The 16,770-nt window shown below is 40.9% G+C and overlaps 2 protein-coding genes across 15 annotated transcripts in view; both read left to right on the forward strand.

Moving 5' to 3' along the window:
- Positions 1-16,770, forward strand: part of FARP1 (FERM, ARH/RhoGEF and pleckstrin domain protein 1) — a 201,196-nt gene that overhangs the window by 144,810 nt on the left and 39,616 nt on the right. For 8 of the 14 annotated variants that reach the window (XM_083610518.1, XM_083610522.1, XM_083610519.1 and 5 more), the window contains exons 11-13: positions 730-798; positions 1,760-1,835; positions 4,550-4,793. In XM_083610518.1, coding sequence (XP_083466644.1) covers positions 730-798; positions 1,760-1,835; positions 4,550-4,793 — 389 coding nt within the window. The remainder of the gene's footprint in view (positions 1-729; positions 799-1,759; positions 1,836-4,549; positions 4,794-16,770) is intronic. The other 6 variants (XM_083610515.1, XM_083610511.1, XM_083610523.1 and 3 more) reach the window with 1 other exon arrangement.
- LOC310761225 (uncharacterized protein) lies at positions 4,800-15,962 on the forward strand. Its single transcript, XM_083611073.1, has 2 exons — positions 4,800-11,897; positions 12,087-15,962. Exon 1 carries the CDS (start codon positions 5,066-5,068, stop codon positions 5,810-5,812), a length of 747 nt encoding a protein of 248 aa, XP_083467199.1. The 5' UTR covers positions 4,800-5,065; the 3' UTR covers positions 5,813-11,897; positions 12,087-15,962.

Consider the following 16,770-nt stretch of genomic DNA (forward strand, 5'->3'; position numbering starts at 1 on the left):
GCGGGGCTTTCTTTAAGCTGCTCAGCCTCCCCGCCTATCAGCTGATGTGTGGTGTAGCGCAGCATTTTTGCATTCTCAGGCAGCAAAAGCCAGAGGATTACTGGGGGACGCATGGCCCACCATACACAACCAGAGGACTGCATTCAGTTTAATGGGTACCAGTTGTGAATGCCTGCAATCATGTCGTGAGCAGCTGAACATAAAATCACTCATATATGTAAAGGAACATTTTTATGCTAAAGAAGTAGAAAGTAACACAATGGTTCTGTTAACCTTTGGACATCCGGTTCCGCCTACCCGAGGCATGTAGGTGAAAATTCAGTTTTGCTTTTTTGCAAGAAATGAATGGTTTTAGCAGTAGCCTGAGAGCAGGGGCTTTTGTGGTGCCAGAACATGCTGAGCGATAAATCAGTGCCACCACATTGCGAGGCTCCTTGCCTCTCCGCGACACTTCCAAGAATCTGCAGCCGGTGGGGACAGAGTCTTTGACAGTGATGGTGCTGATTCAGAGTGATGAATACTCCCAGGCATTGTGGATGAGTTGACATCAGAGGCATTCTCATAGCAGCAGATTCTCCAGCTTTTATTTACCGTCCCTGGTAACTAATAACCATGCCTGGCATCAGAAACAGTCCAGAGTTAAGGATGCACTAATACTAGAAGAATGTACTTCCACAGCCTTTTATTTTCATGGTTTTAACTCTTGGTTTTGTTTTGTTTCCTTCCCAGTGGCCGAACTCAGAAGCAGGTTCTGGACTATGTCAAAGAAGGAGGACACAAAAAAGTACAGTTTGAAAGGTGAGAAAGAGTCTTTGCAACAACAATAAAAATAATTTGCTCTGTTTACTTTTTGAGGGTTTTCTTGGGCCTCATGCATGCTCATTCAGCCCAGTTAGCCAAATGACACAGCTGCAGGAAAATAGGGAGAGTGTTCTTGGCTTGAATAGTCTTCCCAGAAGGAAATGGCAATATACACAAGAAAAAAACAGTGAGACATAGATTTTTCTTTATCTCCACCCCGCTTTCTGGCTTCTCCTTCCTGCTTCCCCAGTTTTGTGCTTAGGTGTTTTGGAGTTTTGGAACTTTTTGTTTATTTGTTTTTGCCTTCTAATTAGCTATCTATTGCTTTTTGTCCCATGTGTTTGGGTTATAACGAATGGTCTGTAAAATAATTCCTGCTTGTTAACAGTGAGGTATTACAGGGCTTGCTGCATCTTGACCCCAGGTCCATGAAACCTGCTCAAATTACTGGTGTTGTGATCATAGGAATTCAGGCCATCTGTGGATAGGTAGACAGTTACTTCTTAATTAAATAAACAAAGCAGAATGAGGAGAGCAAATTGGCGCAGCTGGCTACAGGCAGTGAAATGTTGAGACAATAGAAGGTTGGATTGTTGCATGCTATTGCCAAATGTGTTTCTAAGCCAGTCTGCCACATGATGAGTTCAGTGTTTTTGCTAAACTGTAGAATGATCCTAGAGACAGGTTTGTGTTCTGAGTCATCTTTTGGAGTTGGTGGATTTATTTTTTAGTGACTTGTCCTTTCCTTTTATGCCATTTATGTAACGCATAGCTTCACTGAAATACCGCATACATATACGACGACAGAGAGGAAATCTTTTTTGGGACAAGAAGTCTGTTTGAAGCTGGGTTTAGAGACATGATTGTCTGCCATTGATTTATTCACAGGGGTGGGAAATAACATGCATTTTAACTTGTTGCAAAATATGTTCGCTTTTTTCTTTTCACCCCTTTCCAGGAAACACAGCAAGATTCACTCTATTAGGAGCTTGACAGCAAAGCCTTCAGAACAGCATTCAGAGGTGCCAAAACAAGTCAGTTATATTTCATGCTTTTGTAAGCAAAAATGTCCAATAGTTCTGTTTGTCTTGCGTGGGCCATGTTTAGCATTGCGCACTGTACCATAATTCACAGTCAGGAGAGGCCAAATGAATGGCCACACTGCAGCTTTAAGCAACTTTGTCCTTTTCTCTGGTTTGGAATGTTTCCAAGCCAAGTAGAAAGCAGTAGCAGTATTTTTATTTGTGTTTATTAATTGTACTTCTGAGGCAAGCCTTACACACATTAAAATATTTAAACTGCGTGCCTAGCAAGTTCATATGTCACTCGTTGATTAAATAAATACATTATGCAGATATGCATTGCTGTACAGTGGTACCTCAGGTTAAGTACTTAATTCGTTCCGGAGGCCCGTTCTTAACCTGAAACTGTTCTTAACCTGAAGCACCACTTTAGCTAATGGGGCCTCCTGCTGCCGCCGCGCCTCCAGAGCACGATTTCTGTTCTCATCCTGAAGCAACGTTCTTAACTTGAAGCATTATTTCTGGGTTAGCAGAGTCTGTAACCTGAAGCGTATGTAACCTGAAGCGTATGTAACCCGAGGTACCACTGTATATAATCTGCATGTGCACTTACGGATAATTTTTACACAGGGTAGGCTTCTTCTTTCCAAGGTTTAGAGGAAGAGGACATGACAGGTTTGGAGAACATGCCATCCTAATTAGGTCCTCCAGGGTTTCCCATTTGAGCCAAGGCATGCCCACTTCCCCTACCCCTGCCAACATAGATGAAGTTCTTCCTGACATTGTGACATGTAGTGATTGACAGGTGGGTGACACTGCCCACTTGCCAGACTTGGCCCATGAGGCTTAGAGTAAATAACAGGCTGGCCCTCGGGGAGACTCCTGGATTGAATGTGTTATTTTATGATCCATGTAAACAGTTCCATTCTACTTTCTGAGAATGTTGAAGAAATTGACCCCAGATTTAACCCGGTTTCACTCAGTGAGCACAGGGAATAAAACAATACTCCCCCCCCACCACAATCCTGATTTTCAGAATTCTGAAGGGTAAAAATAAAGCCAAGCCAAGGCAACCTGTTCCTAATTTGTGGTCGAGGCTGCCTTCTGAGAGAAGCTTGATCTGTTGCCTAGAAGCAGCTCAAAAGAAGAGAATGTCTGTTGGTGAAATTCCAGTTAAAGCTAGGTGAAAAAATTAATAACCTTGCTGAGAACAGAAACAGTAATGGTCTTTATAAGCATTTTGGCTAAAAGTTCTCAATTCATAAAGAATTTTTCCCTTAAGCTGGATTGGCTGATATGACTTCCTGTGGCATGTAATGATTTTTTAAAAATGTTTGTTTGAATCCCTCTGGTATAGCTCACCTAAAGTACAGTGGTACCTCGGGTTAAATACTTAATTCCTTCCAGAGGTCCGTACTTAACCTGAAACTGTTCTTAACCTGAAGCACCACTTTAGCTAATGGGACCTCCTGCTACTGCCGCACCACTGGAGCACGATTTCTGTTCTCATCCTGAAGCAAAGTTCTTAACCTGAAGCACTATTTCTGGGTTAGCAGAGTCTGTAACCTGAAGTGTATGTAACCTGAGGTACCACTGTATTGCCTTGTCATAGTATTTGCCAATAGTTTTGACACACACACACACAGATTATTGTAATATTTATTTATACCCTGCCTTTTCCCCTGGTGGGTCTCAAGGCAGTTTACAGATAAAACAAGAATTGCTAAAAACATAGGAAAAAATATTTTTTTAAAAAAACTTCAATAGAATTAAAACTACATACATATATAAAATCTGTTTAAAAACATACAAATAATTACAATAAAAACAGCCCAGCGCCGGCCTTTTCATTAAAAGCAGTCAGTTCCCCAAAGCCTGTTGGAACAAAAAAAGTCTTGGCCTGCTAGCAGAAGGACAGCAAGGAGGGAGCCAGTCGTAACTTCTCAAGGGAGGGACTTCCACAGTCTCAGAGCAGCCACCACCGAGAAGGCCCTCTCCCGTGTCCCAACAAGCACGTCCTTCTGTATTATCTTCATTCTAGTGCATGACTTAGAGATCCATATTAGACTAGAGATGGGGAATTGGTGGCTCTCCAGAGATGTTGCTAGACTACAACTCCCATCGCCCTTCCCCTCACAATTGGCCATGCTTGTTGCAGCTAATGGGAGTTAGAGTCCAACCACATTTGAAGGGCCACAGGTTCTCCAACCACATAATAGGAACAACAAGATGGCATTTCACAACCTTTTAATCTCCTTTGATAATGTACCATAAGTGAGAGACAATCCACAAAACTGTTGTGGGACATTAGATTTTGTTCTCATAGGCAGCCTGCCATCTACCAGATCAGACTGTTTTGTCTGTTTAGCCCAATATTGTCCGTGGTGAATGGCAGTGCCTCTCTAGGCTAGGATTTCAGGTGGAGGTCTTCCACATTACCTGTTTACCTCTCCTAAGGTGGCAGGGACTGAATCTGGTACTTTTCACGCATGCAATTCCAAAGCATGTGCTTCTGCCACAGTGTGGTTTTCTCTTTCATGGGTCCTATGTGCTGCAGAAGTTGACCAAAGGAATGAGCTCTCCTCTCTTCTATTTTCTAGGCTTGAAGGCGTATTTAAATTTGTAGCACTATGTTGTATGGTGCATTTGTAAAGCACTTGATGTTGAGATTGGTGCTGATTTGTCATCTTCCTGTCCCCTCTCATCTCTTTCCTTTCTCTTTCCAGAGCTGTAGTTTTACATATGGAGACGGTGCTGATTCCCCAGCAGTCCAAAGCTGCCGGCAGGGGAAGGAACTAAAAGTTTCAGTGGAAGATGGTGGACACCACATGAGCCCTTCCCTGAAAAAGAGCCCCGAAAAAGAAGGCAGGAGGCTGGATGGTGCTGTCATGGAAGCCATGGAGGAAGAAGAGGAGGTCGCAAAGGACAGATCACAGCACAGTAGATCTCAGACACAGCAACCGAGCACAGGTCCTGCATCCCGGGCTGCTCGTGGCAGTAGCACATCAATTCCTTTCATTGACTGCAGTGATGTAGATAGTGAATATGACCTCCTCAGAGGGCAGATAACCTGCTCACAGTCCCAAACAAATGACAATTATGAGGGTGATTCGACCAGTGGTGCCTACGTTGATTATAGAGGTGAAAATCGTAATAGAATTAGATACAGGGATTCTTCCATCTCCTCTATAAAGGCATCTTACCATCTCACTGAAGACTGCAATGATGGCAGCCCTTCTAGTATGTCCTTCTATGTTGGTGGGAGTCCCAGAGTCCCACGGCACAGCACTCTAGTTGATGAAATGTTTAGAGGTCCAGATACCCGCAGTCCATTGGCTACTCCCTTGCCTTCCAGTAGCAAAGGATCAAGTCCTCACATGAGTTTCAGTAGAGCAGGCTCCCAGGGTTACATCTCCGAAAACGGGCATGACTGTAGGGTTAGGAGTAAAGACGATGATACTCGTTCATATAGCTGCCACAGTTACAGCAAGCGCTCCCCAGTCTCGCAAAGGCCACACATGGATGTGGTTTCACATGCGCGCAACAGATCTGAAACAGACCCATTTATCTTGAGCCAGGTATCTTCCACTCCAAACCAAGACTATAGAGCAGATAGGTATCATAAAGGAGGGACGGTTAGAATGGTCCCGTCACAAGGCAAAAACATGGCAAATGGTGTGCCAGCTGCTAGTCAGTCGAAACAAAGCCCAGTTATACAGTCCTTGTATGCTAGGGGCATGATGGACCATATGTCTACCATCCAGATATTGGAAGGTTCTACCAGCAGTGGAACGGAGTCTAGTGACTCAGATTCAGAAATGGTCAATCCTTTCACCCACCCTCTTGTGTTTGGAAATCCTATAGTGCTCAATTCATCCCCTATGCCAAGGAACAAGTATTCATTTGGCAGCCTCCAGCTAGAGGAAGAGGTAGAGGATGTGTCTTTGGCCCTCAGTGATGAAGATGGTGTTCATGTCTTCAGTTGCTGAGAAAACCAAGCAGCACTTCCAGGAATAGACCAGCCTAACAGGAAAGTGATTTGTTGGAAGGTTGTTCATCGAGTACATAAACAAAGCAGCATGTCAACCTCTTAACCTTCTCCTTTTGAGAAGTTAGAAGGAGCTACTGCTATACAGAGAGGTGGTGAAATCTACTAGTGACGTGGGTTTTTAGGGGGGCAGGAAGGAGACCCGATTCCTCATCTAACAACCCTGTTAGTAGATTTGTTCATTAAGAAGAAAACTATACTCTAGTTGTGTGTCATATTTAATGAAGTATAGGCCAGATAGAGATGACTTGTAGCCCCAACCTATTAATTTTTACTTAGAAGCATCTCCCACTGTTTTCAGTGGAACTTAATCACAAGTAAATGTACATAGGATTGCAGTGTTCGTTATTTGAGAAGCAACGTGATTTGAGTTCATGGTACACACATGTGCTTTTCTCTCCTTCTAAAGGAGAGCTTGCCCTCCAGTGCCTCAGTTTAGAGTTTAAAGTTTTACATTGCAATCAAAATGCAAAAAAAAAGGATATTATCAAATCTAGGCATTTTTTAAAATAATAATAAAAGAGCTTAATGACACATTTTTTAAGGAAGCAATACTATATTTTGCTCAACAAAGCCACAAATCATTCTAATGCTGAAAGTATGAAAAGTTTCATTTGTGACCTGAACAAGTTTTTTCCTATTTGAACATGTTGAAGAATATGGAACATGCAAACTTTAAATAGGGTGTGTGTGTGTGTGTGGAAGCAGTCTTTTGAAAGAAGCTCAGTTCCTGTAGTTATTAATGGGCTTGTTTAAACATCAGAAATCATAATTTCTATACATTGGTTGTAAGATTGCTTTCAGCATAGTAGATCTTACTTGCAAATGTTCTTCTCGGGTATTTTGTCATTATTAATCATGGGGCCAATTCGAAACAGGAACCCCAATGTATCTAGATCAGATGCTGTGTTAAAGCAGGCTTTACACATGCATCCCTAGCTGGTTGGGAAACCAAGTGTACATACATTTTCAGACATGGTTCATATCTTGATCAAGCCGTTTCTGAAAACTAAGCATTCAGCTAATTGGGAGGGCAGTAGGATACAAGAGTTAGTCTCCCACACACACCACCTGACCGCTGGTCAGCATTCTTGTAATTATCTGAAATGGTTTTGCACAAGCAGACCCTGCCAGCTGCTGCGTTCTTGGACACGGGGGTCAGGTAGACTCTGAATATTGCATATCTAGCAAGGCATGGAATGCTCCAGTCTTTCTTTTTCATTTAACAATGTAATAAGATAAAGAACATTGGAACCAGGAAATCTGTAAGGAGTAAGAAAAATAATTTACCTTTTGTTTCAGGAAACTTTCTTGAGTAAAGAAAAGCAGCAAATTATACCCATTGACCTTGCCACCATTGCTAAATGTGGGTCAGAGGGGAAGTATGGGAAAAAGTATTCTCAAATGAATGTGTCAGAATTAAATAATAGAGGACAGGTTTAGCTGAGTACAGTTGATTCCAACTATTCATTCATTCTCATGAAAAACAAATGAGCCAGTTACAGGACATCTTTTAAGCCTGAGCAGTTCTATATTTTGATGGTTTTAGATTTTTATAAAACAAAATCGATACGTTTTATAACCTTTTTCTGATGCCTTGAACCAATACATGTTAAGTGGTACATCTGAGTGTAAGAATATTTTAACAGAACTCAATCTATAGTTGCCTAGTCCTCTTCAGTATTTTACATATTCCTAGAACAGGGTAAATGGCAAGCATGGGCAACATGTTTGCACTATAGACTGCATTGGAAATACTTGGCCATTGCATGAGCAAACTTATTTCTGTGATTGTGAGGGCTGTTTTTTATTTAATGGGAACTGGGATTTACAGGATTCTAACAATCCAAAGGGTTAGGGTTTTGTTTTTTAAAGGCCTTTGGGATGCTGACATATGCATAGGTATATTTAACCTCCTCTCTCTCTCGTTTTTGTTATACTAATGTGAAGTTCAGTGCAGATGTAAATGCAGTTCAGATGTTTTGTTTAGTTAGTAGACAAGAGAACAAGTAATCAAATCTGTGACTTTGTGGTTAGGCGGCAGCATGGGCTAATAAGGGAAGGTTTTATTTAATGTTGTGCTGAGAAGGTGATCTGTGTTTTGGGTTTAGAATAGTTTGTCAAATCATTGCCTTTAACTACTGAATGTTTAATTTAAAGCATAACTAAACAAAAGCCCACTTTGGAAAGTGTAGATAGAATGTACACAGTGTGTCCTTTATTGGCATGTTTGCTGACTTCTGGCGATTATGGCATAGAAATAACGTACTGTGGAGTAAAGCGCTGGCTTGTTAGGTGCTTCACAAAAGCACTAGTTGTTTCAATTATTCCCCCCCCCCCGGCATTCTCGAACAGATTGCACGATAGTTCATTTCCTCCTTAAGCTAAAGCATCTTAATGTTATGATTAGAAGTGGCCATTGGTCTACAAAATGTCTATGTTGTGGTGGTGATGTGGATTCAGTGGAGAATGTACATTGCCACCTACCGCTGTGTGCGCATTCGCTAAGCATTGTAGAGAATGTGCAGAAACGAAACAGCATAAATAGGATTTTGTATTACCCAATCCAAGTGCATAGCCTCCACATGATGTGTTTGGGGTCTGGGGGGGTGGGAAGGAGAGAAATGGGGTATTCCGTACATTGCCAGTGAATATGCATAGGAAACCCACAAGCAGAATATGAGTGCAATATAGCCCTCTCCAGGTTGTGATCCTTAGTAAGTGCTATTCAGAGGCATACTGGGCCTCATTCTCATGCAATGCTAAGCCTAACCAAGAGTGAGCAAGCATACAGGTACCCAGAGGGAAAACCGCAGCCATTTTGCTCTTCTCCCAGTTGTGCTGCTGCCATGCTACTCGTAAAACATGGTTTGGATTAGTATTATGTGCAAACCTGGGCTAGTGCTTTGTCTTCCCCAAAACAAACTACAAGCAGGAAAGGGAAAGTAACCTTGGTGGTTGTTTGTGGTTTGCTGGAAGTGAGACAAACAATTGAGTTCATGTGTGATGCTAGACCAAATGAATGGCTTTGTGCCAGGTCGTACATCATCAGTAGGAGCAGGAGAGAAGCAAAGCAATTTCTCTCTGGGTAGAAGCACACTTGCTCATTCTCACTAAAGCATGATACCACTTAGAGTTGCATGCAAACTGGACCATTGTTTCTGATGCTGGAGGCAATATATAAGGGCTTCCACCCATTGATAGCCTTGTCATCCACGGATTTGTCCAGCCCCCTTTTAAAGCCATATTAAAGTCTCTGCATCTTGTGACAGGAAATTCTAAAGTTTAAATATGCCACTGTTTGAAAAAGTATTTCCTTCTGTCTAAAATCTCCTATCATTCAACTTCATTGGGCGACCCTGGGTTCAAATATTACTAGAGACCACCCATCATGCTTCTCTTTGTACTTGCCTTTTTAAAAAGACCTAAATGTTGTAGCCTTTTCTCATAGGGAAGTTGCTTTAGCCAGCTGATCATTTTGATTGCCCTTTTTGGCACCCATTCTAGCACTGCAATGCTCTATTTGAGGAGCGGGAACCAAAACTGTACACTGTATTTTGAGTACAGTTGCACCATCGATTTGCAGAGAGATATTACTAATCACTATCATGAAATTTGCCCCTCTCACACTAGATTTGCATTAAAGGCATCGTGTTATAGGCAGCTCTATTTTTTATTATGATTTCTTTTCTAATGATTCCTGATTATTGTCCTTGTTTCAGTAACAGAGATGTTACCTTGATCAATACGTAATTATATAATGGTGTTTTCCATCACTGAAATATCCTCAAAGGAAATGGCACAATTTAGCTTTACCACTAACCATAGGGCTGGTATTGCCGTTTCAGCCACATAAAATCATGCTCTTGTTTGTTTTTAAATTTACAGTCCTATTAAACAGTGCAGCTCAGATCAAAAATATGAATTGTGTAAATATGAAAACGACAAGCCTGTTGCCAATTAGAATTCTCATTGTTGGTATCCACTACTTTCTTTATGTCTGCTCTCTGTGTTGTGCATAGAGTTAGGAGTAAATTGGAATTTTGCTACTAAAGCAAAGTAAAATGGGCATTTTTGATGGTGGGGAGAATCCCAAACTGAGGCCCACTTTAACCATTCCATGAAAGTAGCAAAAGAGGAACCATTAGGGGAGTGACACTTCCTGTCTTCCTCTCTACTTTTCTGGCTCTTGTGGGGCGACAGTTGATGCACATTTACCCTAGAGAGAGTGGTGCACATTCTGTCTTCTTCATTTGGAGACTAAATAGCTTGCCCGTTCACATGAGTCATCAGTGTTGGGAGAGGACGCACAGCCAACAGTTCTTTTCTTGTCACTTCTATGGTGCATACAAAGTGAACCCAAGAATTTCCCAAGAATGACATGGTTTCCCGTTAAAGTCTCTCACATGCTCTGTGGTACCTGCACATTCCCTGCAGATTTGTTTTCTTATCAGAATCTACAGAATCTTTGTGGCTGTCCATACATTGGTCTTCACTTTAGATTATTATTTTTTAAATAAAAAAGTTGCACTTCCTTTTAACGCTCCTCTTAAAAATTAATGTAGTATTAGTAGTGTGTGGCGATCAATATTTTTTGTGTCTCCATTTTTTGGAGGGTTCACTTTCTAAATACGGCAGTATTTATTTATTTTTTTGTTAATGAACCCACCCACCCCACTCTCAATCATCTGTTCTATACATGTGGGTCGCCCCCCCATAAGATTCTTGCAAAGGTTAGGAATAGGTCTGTTTCTCTGATTCTTGCAAAGCAGTCTAGTATACCCACCCTTTCAATGGGTTTTCATCTCACTGATGAGGAGGAGCTTTTTGATTACTTGTCTGTTGTGCTTTATAGAAAGATCAGTTTTAGCTAACTATCTGTTAAAGCAGCTCTTGCATTTTACTTTTTCCAACAAGGGGAATAAAGTTCACGTCAGGAATCCGTGCAAAAGAGCATTTGTTAATGAAAAGCAAACACTCTGTTTTATATTTGCATGGAGAGCATGCTACTCAGCATAGGGTCGCCGTATTTCAAAATGTGCAAATCCAGACAGAAAAATTGTTGGGCTTTTGTGCCAGAGCTGTTGGGCTTTTTTTCGGCTGCAGTATTCCGGATATGTCCGGGAAATTCTGGACGTACGGCAACCGTAACACAGCAGCTGCAGCAAAACGCTCATGACATCATTCAAATATTACTTTTTATGCAGAATTTCCAACATAATTATCAATCTTGGGCTTGAATAGAGTTACCTATTTCAGAGCTCACTTTTCAGGAAGGGCACGAAATATTCCACTCCAATTTCTTATCTCTACCCCACCCCTTATTGCTGTTCTGATAGTGACTTGATCTAAAATACAAACTTTGGCTGTGTTTCCTATCATTGGCAGTTCCCTGATATATTTCACACATTGAATTATATGTTTGGAAATTCAAAACTTAGAAAATACCAATTCAAAAAAATTGCTGGGGTCTTCATTCTCATTCTTGTCATTTGTTTAACAATGGTTTGTTTGTTTTTTAAAAAAGAAATATACCACTGTATGTTTTTTCAGCATGTACCTCTATGGGAGGAAAAAGCCTTTTTCCATTGTTCTGTCTTTATACTCAAAGCATGGTGTATCTTCTGTTCCTTGCATTGTTTGCCACGCTGCCCCAATGACCTTTTGCTAGAGGGGGAAATGGCCCACTTGGAAATGGAAATATCCTCCTAGCACAGTGATCCTGCATTCATCTATAAAATTCATTATTTCGCGGTCACCCACTGCAAGAATCCTACTTTGCAATAAATAAATAAAAAATGGAGAAACTGATGAATAAACGAATGTGACCTTCTGCACAAATATTTGGACCGTGGTGATGATATGGAGCCACCATGCCCTTCGCTTTCCAGTGAAGGCAGCACTTAAAATGATTGGATCCATTACAAAATTGCTTTTTAGCAGGATCACTGCTTTCTTAGGGAGATGTGAAGCCAAAACGGACAGTAGCTGCAGCACATGCTTGCTTGCACATGTGGATTGGACCAGTGCAGTGGCGTAGCGTGGGTTGTCAGCACCCGGGGCAAGGCAAGTAATTTGCGCCCCCTAACCCGTGGATTTGCGCCCCCTAACCCGTGGATTTGCGCCCCCTAACCCATGGATTTGCCCTAACCCCAGATGTTGCGCCCGGTGCGGCCGGCCCCCCCTGCACCCCCCACGCTACGCCACTGGACCAGTGTCCTAGACTGTGCAGGCAAACATATTCTGTAATGTTTAATATGCATCTTATTTAGAATAAGCAACTATTTCTACATGCATGTGTGCTTTAAGGAACTGTATTCAAACCACTATATTTTTTTCCTGTCCCTTTTCGTTTTGCTTAGTTCAGCGATGGAAAGAACAAAAATAGACAAGGGACTCTAAAAGTCCCCCCACCCATATTGCTATTAGACTTACCATGGTGTACATTGTTTTCCATCAAAGGGTAATCCATTATCAGCTAACTGCTGCAGTTACTGTCCAGTTTTGTACCTGCCACTGTCTAATACTATTATATATCACTTCAGCATGGATTTTCGTACCCAAGAGGAAGGGGTTCCTGGCTACTAAACCTAATGCTGAATTTGGTGACTGTCTGTAAGCATGTCAGGCTGAAGTTATCCTATGTATGCATGACATTAATTTCGTTTTGCTTTTTTATTACCTGTACTGAAGGCTTTACCCTTTCTAACTGGTGTCTTGCTGTAAAACTTTTCCTTGCTTAATTGTTGCTCAAATTGTTGACCCAAGTGCAGGGGGACATGTTCATTGGTACGTTGCTCCATACTCTCAAATCATGCCCTATCACCACTGTCACGGGTATCCATTTCAAGCCTTAAGAACCCAAGAAAACCTTTTTGTCCTTCCTCTTTCGTTTATCTCAGCAAGGCAGCCTCTGTCCCATATCTTTGCTGAAATTGCATTATTTTTATTTTATGTTATTTTTGAAACCTCTTGCTGCATCTCCCCTTTGAAAACCTCTTGCCCAATAAATTAGCTCAAGAGCAAGCTGTGGCTTTGCACGTTCCATAGAAATTGTAAGAGGGGATGCATGACTTTCCTGGGCCCCTCTGCACTATACATTTAAAGCAATATCATCCCTCTCTGAACCATCAAAGAATCCTAGGAACTGTAGCAGGAACTCTGTGAATTGTAGCTCTGTGCAGGACGCAGGGGAGATCTTCCTGATACAGAAATGGAATACTCGTCTGCCCCCAAAGATATGGGCCTCTCTCCTCCCTTCCCCCCACCTTTGCCCAAGGCTCAGAAAGGGATGGATAGGGCCACACAAAGCCATTTCTCTGTTCCTTCTTATAATCTTTGCAGGCTCCTCTTCTTTAAATTGGGAAAGGGAGATCTGTGAAACAAAAGAACACTCAGAATTAATTCTGTTTTAACTGTCTTGACACCGTTGAGGAGTGTATGAACTCAACTATCTTAGCTATAGCTGTCAATAGTACCTTTATTTGTTATTATTGAGTGCTGGTTATAAATCTACATTTCTTTAACACGTTCTTACTGAATGTGTCTGCTTTCCATCAGTCTTTTGAGTACGTTGTCTGTTTTCATTTTCTTTTTTAAAGAAAAGGTGGTTAGATTTTTGGTGGTGATTCTTTAATTAAAAAAATAGCTATACATAAGCCAATATAAGCAACCTGTCCCTACCCCATTCCAGCACTTCCACCTCAAATTTTGCTTGAGGGAATCCTTATTTTGTTGTTGATGATCTGAGGAATGACAAGAACACCGCTTGATTTTCAGGTTCTAAAGTCAATCTGGATGCTTTGACATGAAGCTAAAATTACTATTCACCCTCCATTTTATAGTATGAGGAATGTGGAATGCATCAGTTTGATTTAGAGGCATTTGCATTTCTGACTCTAGTGTGTACCAAGGAAAAAAATTAAATAACCAGCATTTAAATATTTTTGAGGTCCAAAATAACAATCTTACGAGTATCCCAGTTCAGTGATGCAAATTTTTTAGTTATAGAAGTCTAAAGGAAATTTTAATCTTATTTGAAAGCCTTTTTTATAGACTTGCTATGAATCCTTCTAGGGATTAGTTCACATTACACATCATCTGCATTATTCAGCTGGGCATCAAACAGATTGGGGTGGGGAGTTATGCAGACATAGATCTAAGACAGTACAATCCTATGTGTAATTACATATGGATTAGCAATCCAAATGCTTGCTTGGGGTTAAATATTTATATAAAGACACCCTTCAAGGCATCAGCTGAGTCCTTGCTTATGTGGAGAAATGAGTTTTGAGAGAGAAGAGTTCCAGAGAATCTTACTTTTTTTGGCCAGTGAATAAGCTTTCTACCAGGAAAATACTGCATTCATTACTTCAAGGCTAGAGTTACGTCTTTGGCTACCTTACAGCCCCCTGAAATACCACTTGTTTTCTACAGGGCAATTATATATGTGTTCATAGGAAGCATTTCTCAAAGGTGCCCCATTTTACAGAAAGGCACCATGTGAGCCGTTCTCCCAAAGCTAATATGACTGAAGTGAACTTCAAATCGTACAATATGTTTGTAATGTGTTGTGATTTTCTGCAACTCCTTGTAGGAAACAGCAGACTTTGAAGACTTGACAGATGGTTATTAAGGAGAGAAGCCTTCCACCTTTGTTCTCGCATGAGCTCTTGGAAGTTACATAGCATTTCTAGGATGTAGCTTATCACATGTCTTGGTATGCATTGTGATAAGTTCAAAGCAGTGCATCTGCTTGGCAGGCAAAGAGCAAAAGAGTTCTGCTTAAAAGGCAAGGCTGATTTTAATCTAGATCATAACGTACAGCATGGCGAAAATGCTGTGAAGCCTTCTGTCCATTTTAGTTCCTAGCCTTTGGCCTTCAGTAGATAGAAAGATAGGTAATTTGTCGATATTGGTACAGATATGACATCCAATAACTCTCACAACTGAGGCAGAATTTGCAATGTAGCATAAGATAAAGCAGGCGTAGGTTATGCTGCTATCAATCAAGCGTCCATGAATGCTTAGGAATTGCGTCTGACCACAATGGGGTCTTTGTGAAATTAGAAGGAGCAATTTATCATCTTCTTTGTCCTTATAAGCAACGAAGGGGTACCAGGTAACAGAGAAATACTTCTGCATTTTGACTCCTATAGCCTGTCCCTTGCTAATCCCCAGATTCCAGTCCACCAACCCTGTAGCATAAAATGTGTGTGGCATCTTCCACACATGCAGCTGCAAGTAAGAAAATGATTAGATCTCAATTCTATGCAGTATTTGTTTAGTCTCTTCTTCCTGGATATTTTGACAGGGGGGAAACACTGTATTAATTAAGCCTTTGGAAACGCAACTATCTTACATTTGGTGGTCACTGGGTGATACTAAATTAAGAACGCTCAAAGGAATCTTGACTTTTTTGCTGTGAACTGTCCCCAACCAAACCTTAGTGGAGTTTAGATTCAGAGAACTGCGAAACACCAGTTCTGAATTGCAGTAGGCTGCACAGAGAGACCCTTTGCTGAGGTGCTGATTAATGCCTTTGGAGCTTCCATGCTATCTAGCTGAGCCACGAGTCAGACAGGAACCCTCAACAGTACAGCAAGTGTTTTGATGGGACAGCCCAAGCATTTGCATCAGGCTGCCATACGGATGCCCTCCTCTATAATGGCAAATACACCACTTCAGTTGTTGAAGATCTAGAGAAATAAAAGCAAGCTTCTTGGTCATGTATAGCTGCTACTTCCTATGATTAGCTGTGGCCAGTTCGTAAACTTAGATTTCAGATGCTTAATGTCTGAGAAGCAGAAAACTTCACATATGGATGCTAATGTTTCTTTTCTTCTGTCATGTGGGCAGGCACGGTGCCAGAATTTCTGTGTTTTTACTACATATTTGAGGTGATACTATGATTCTTGTAGGTCTTTTGTACATGTCGTTTGAAAACATACCAGTTGTAAACTTAGAAAATACGATTTCCTGACCTTAGGGCCCCTCCCTCCTTCTTTTTCTTATAACTGCATTAATTTTATTATGAAATTATTGTATACAGTTGTGTACTAGTGTCAATAAAATTGACATTTGTGTAACAAGCTCTGGCTTTCTCTCAGATTTTCCTGAGCATCTGCATAGCCTGGAATTGTGGGTAAATTTATTTCATTGAGGCATATATATATATATATATATATATCTACAGGCAAGTATCCCATTTGCTCTGCATAATTTGATTTGGTGCTGATAAAGATGATGAGATAAATATGAAACTTGCTAGTGCAGCTCAAAAATCTATACACTATTTAGGTCCTGCTGAAAAACAAATTGATCATAATCTCTCTGAATTTTTGATGCTGTGCTATATTTTACTGGGGCTTCCAAGATAAATTTCAGATGAAACTTCTTGATATGTTTGTAATAAAGAGCCTATCATTTGTGCGTGAACATGATGGGTATTGTTAGCTGTACTAGCTGACAGCTTATTTGTTTCCCTAAATTAAGATGCTTTTGTAAAGCATGAAGGAAGATTAATGGGTTGCAGAAATATGTGGTTGGAAATATATAGTGAATGTGAGCTTGATGACTACTTTATGTTAAAAAGAAATGGTAGATTTCATCCAAGAAAGGAGGACAGCATTTAAAGCCCTTTGGGGCCATTGTCTTTCACGTAGCCACCAAAGTGTGCAATTGTCCATTTTCACACTTTTTTGTACACTTTTCTTAGGCTTAACAACAGCGAACATTTTGAAGTGGTCCTTCCACATGCTTTTTTAAAAATAACATCTATTGTATCAATGTAATGCTAGCATTTCAATCCCAAAACAGTCAGAGGAGCGTGGAATAACTTGAAAAGGTACACTGTACATATTTATGTTGTACGTAGCAAGAGGGCTTGAGTAGTTTGCT

This window comes from Podarcis filfolensis (genome assembly GCF_964270895.1).
Source record: "Podarcis filfolensis genome assembly, chromosome: 4".
Classification (NCBI taxonomy): Eukaryota; Metazoa; Chordata; class Lepidosauria; order Squamata; family Lacertidae; genus Podarcis; species Podarcis filfolensis.

Excerpts from the sequence above, each read along its gene's own strand:
- LOC310761225 (XM_083611073.1), top strand. The coding sequence starts at position 5,066 with ATGTCCTTCTATGTTGGTGGGAGTCCCAGAGTCCCACGGCACAGCACT.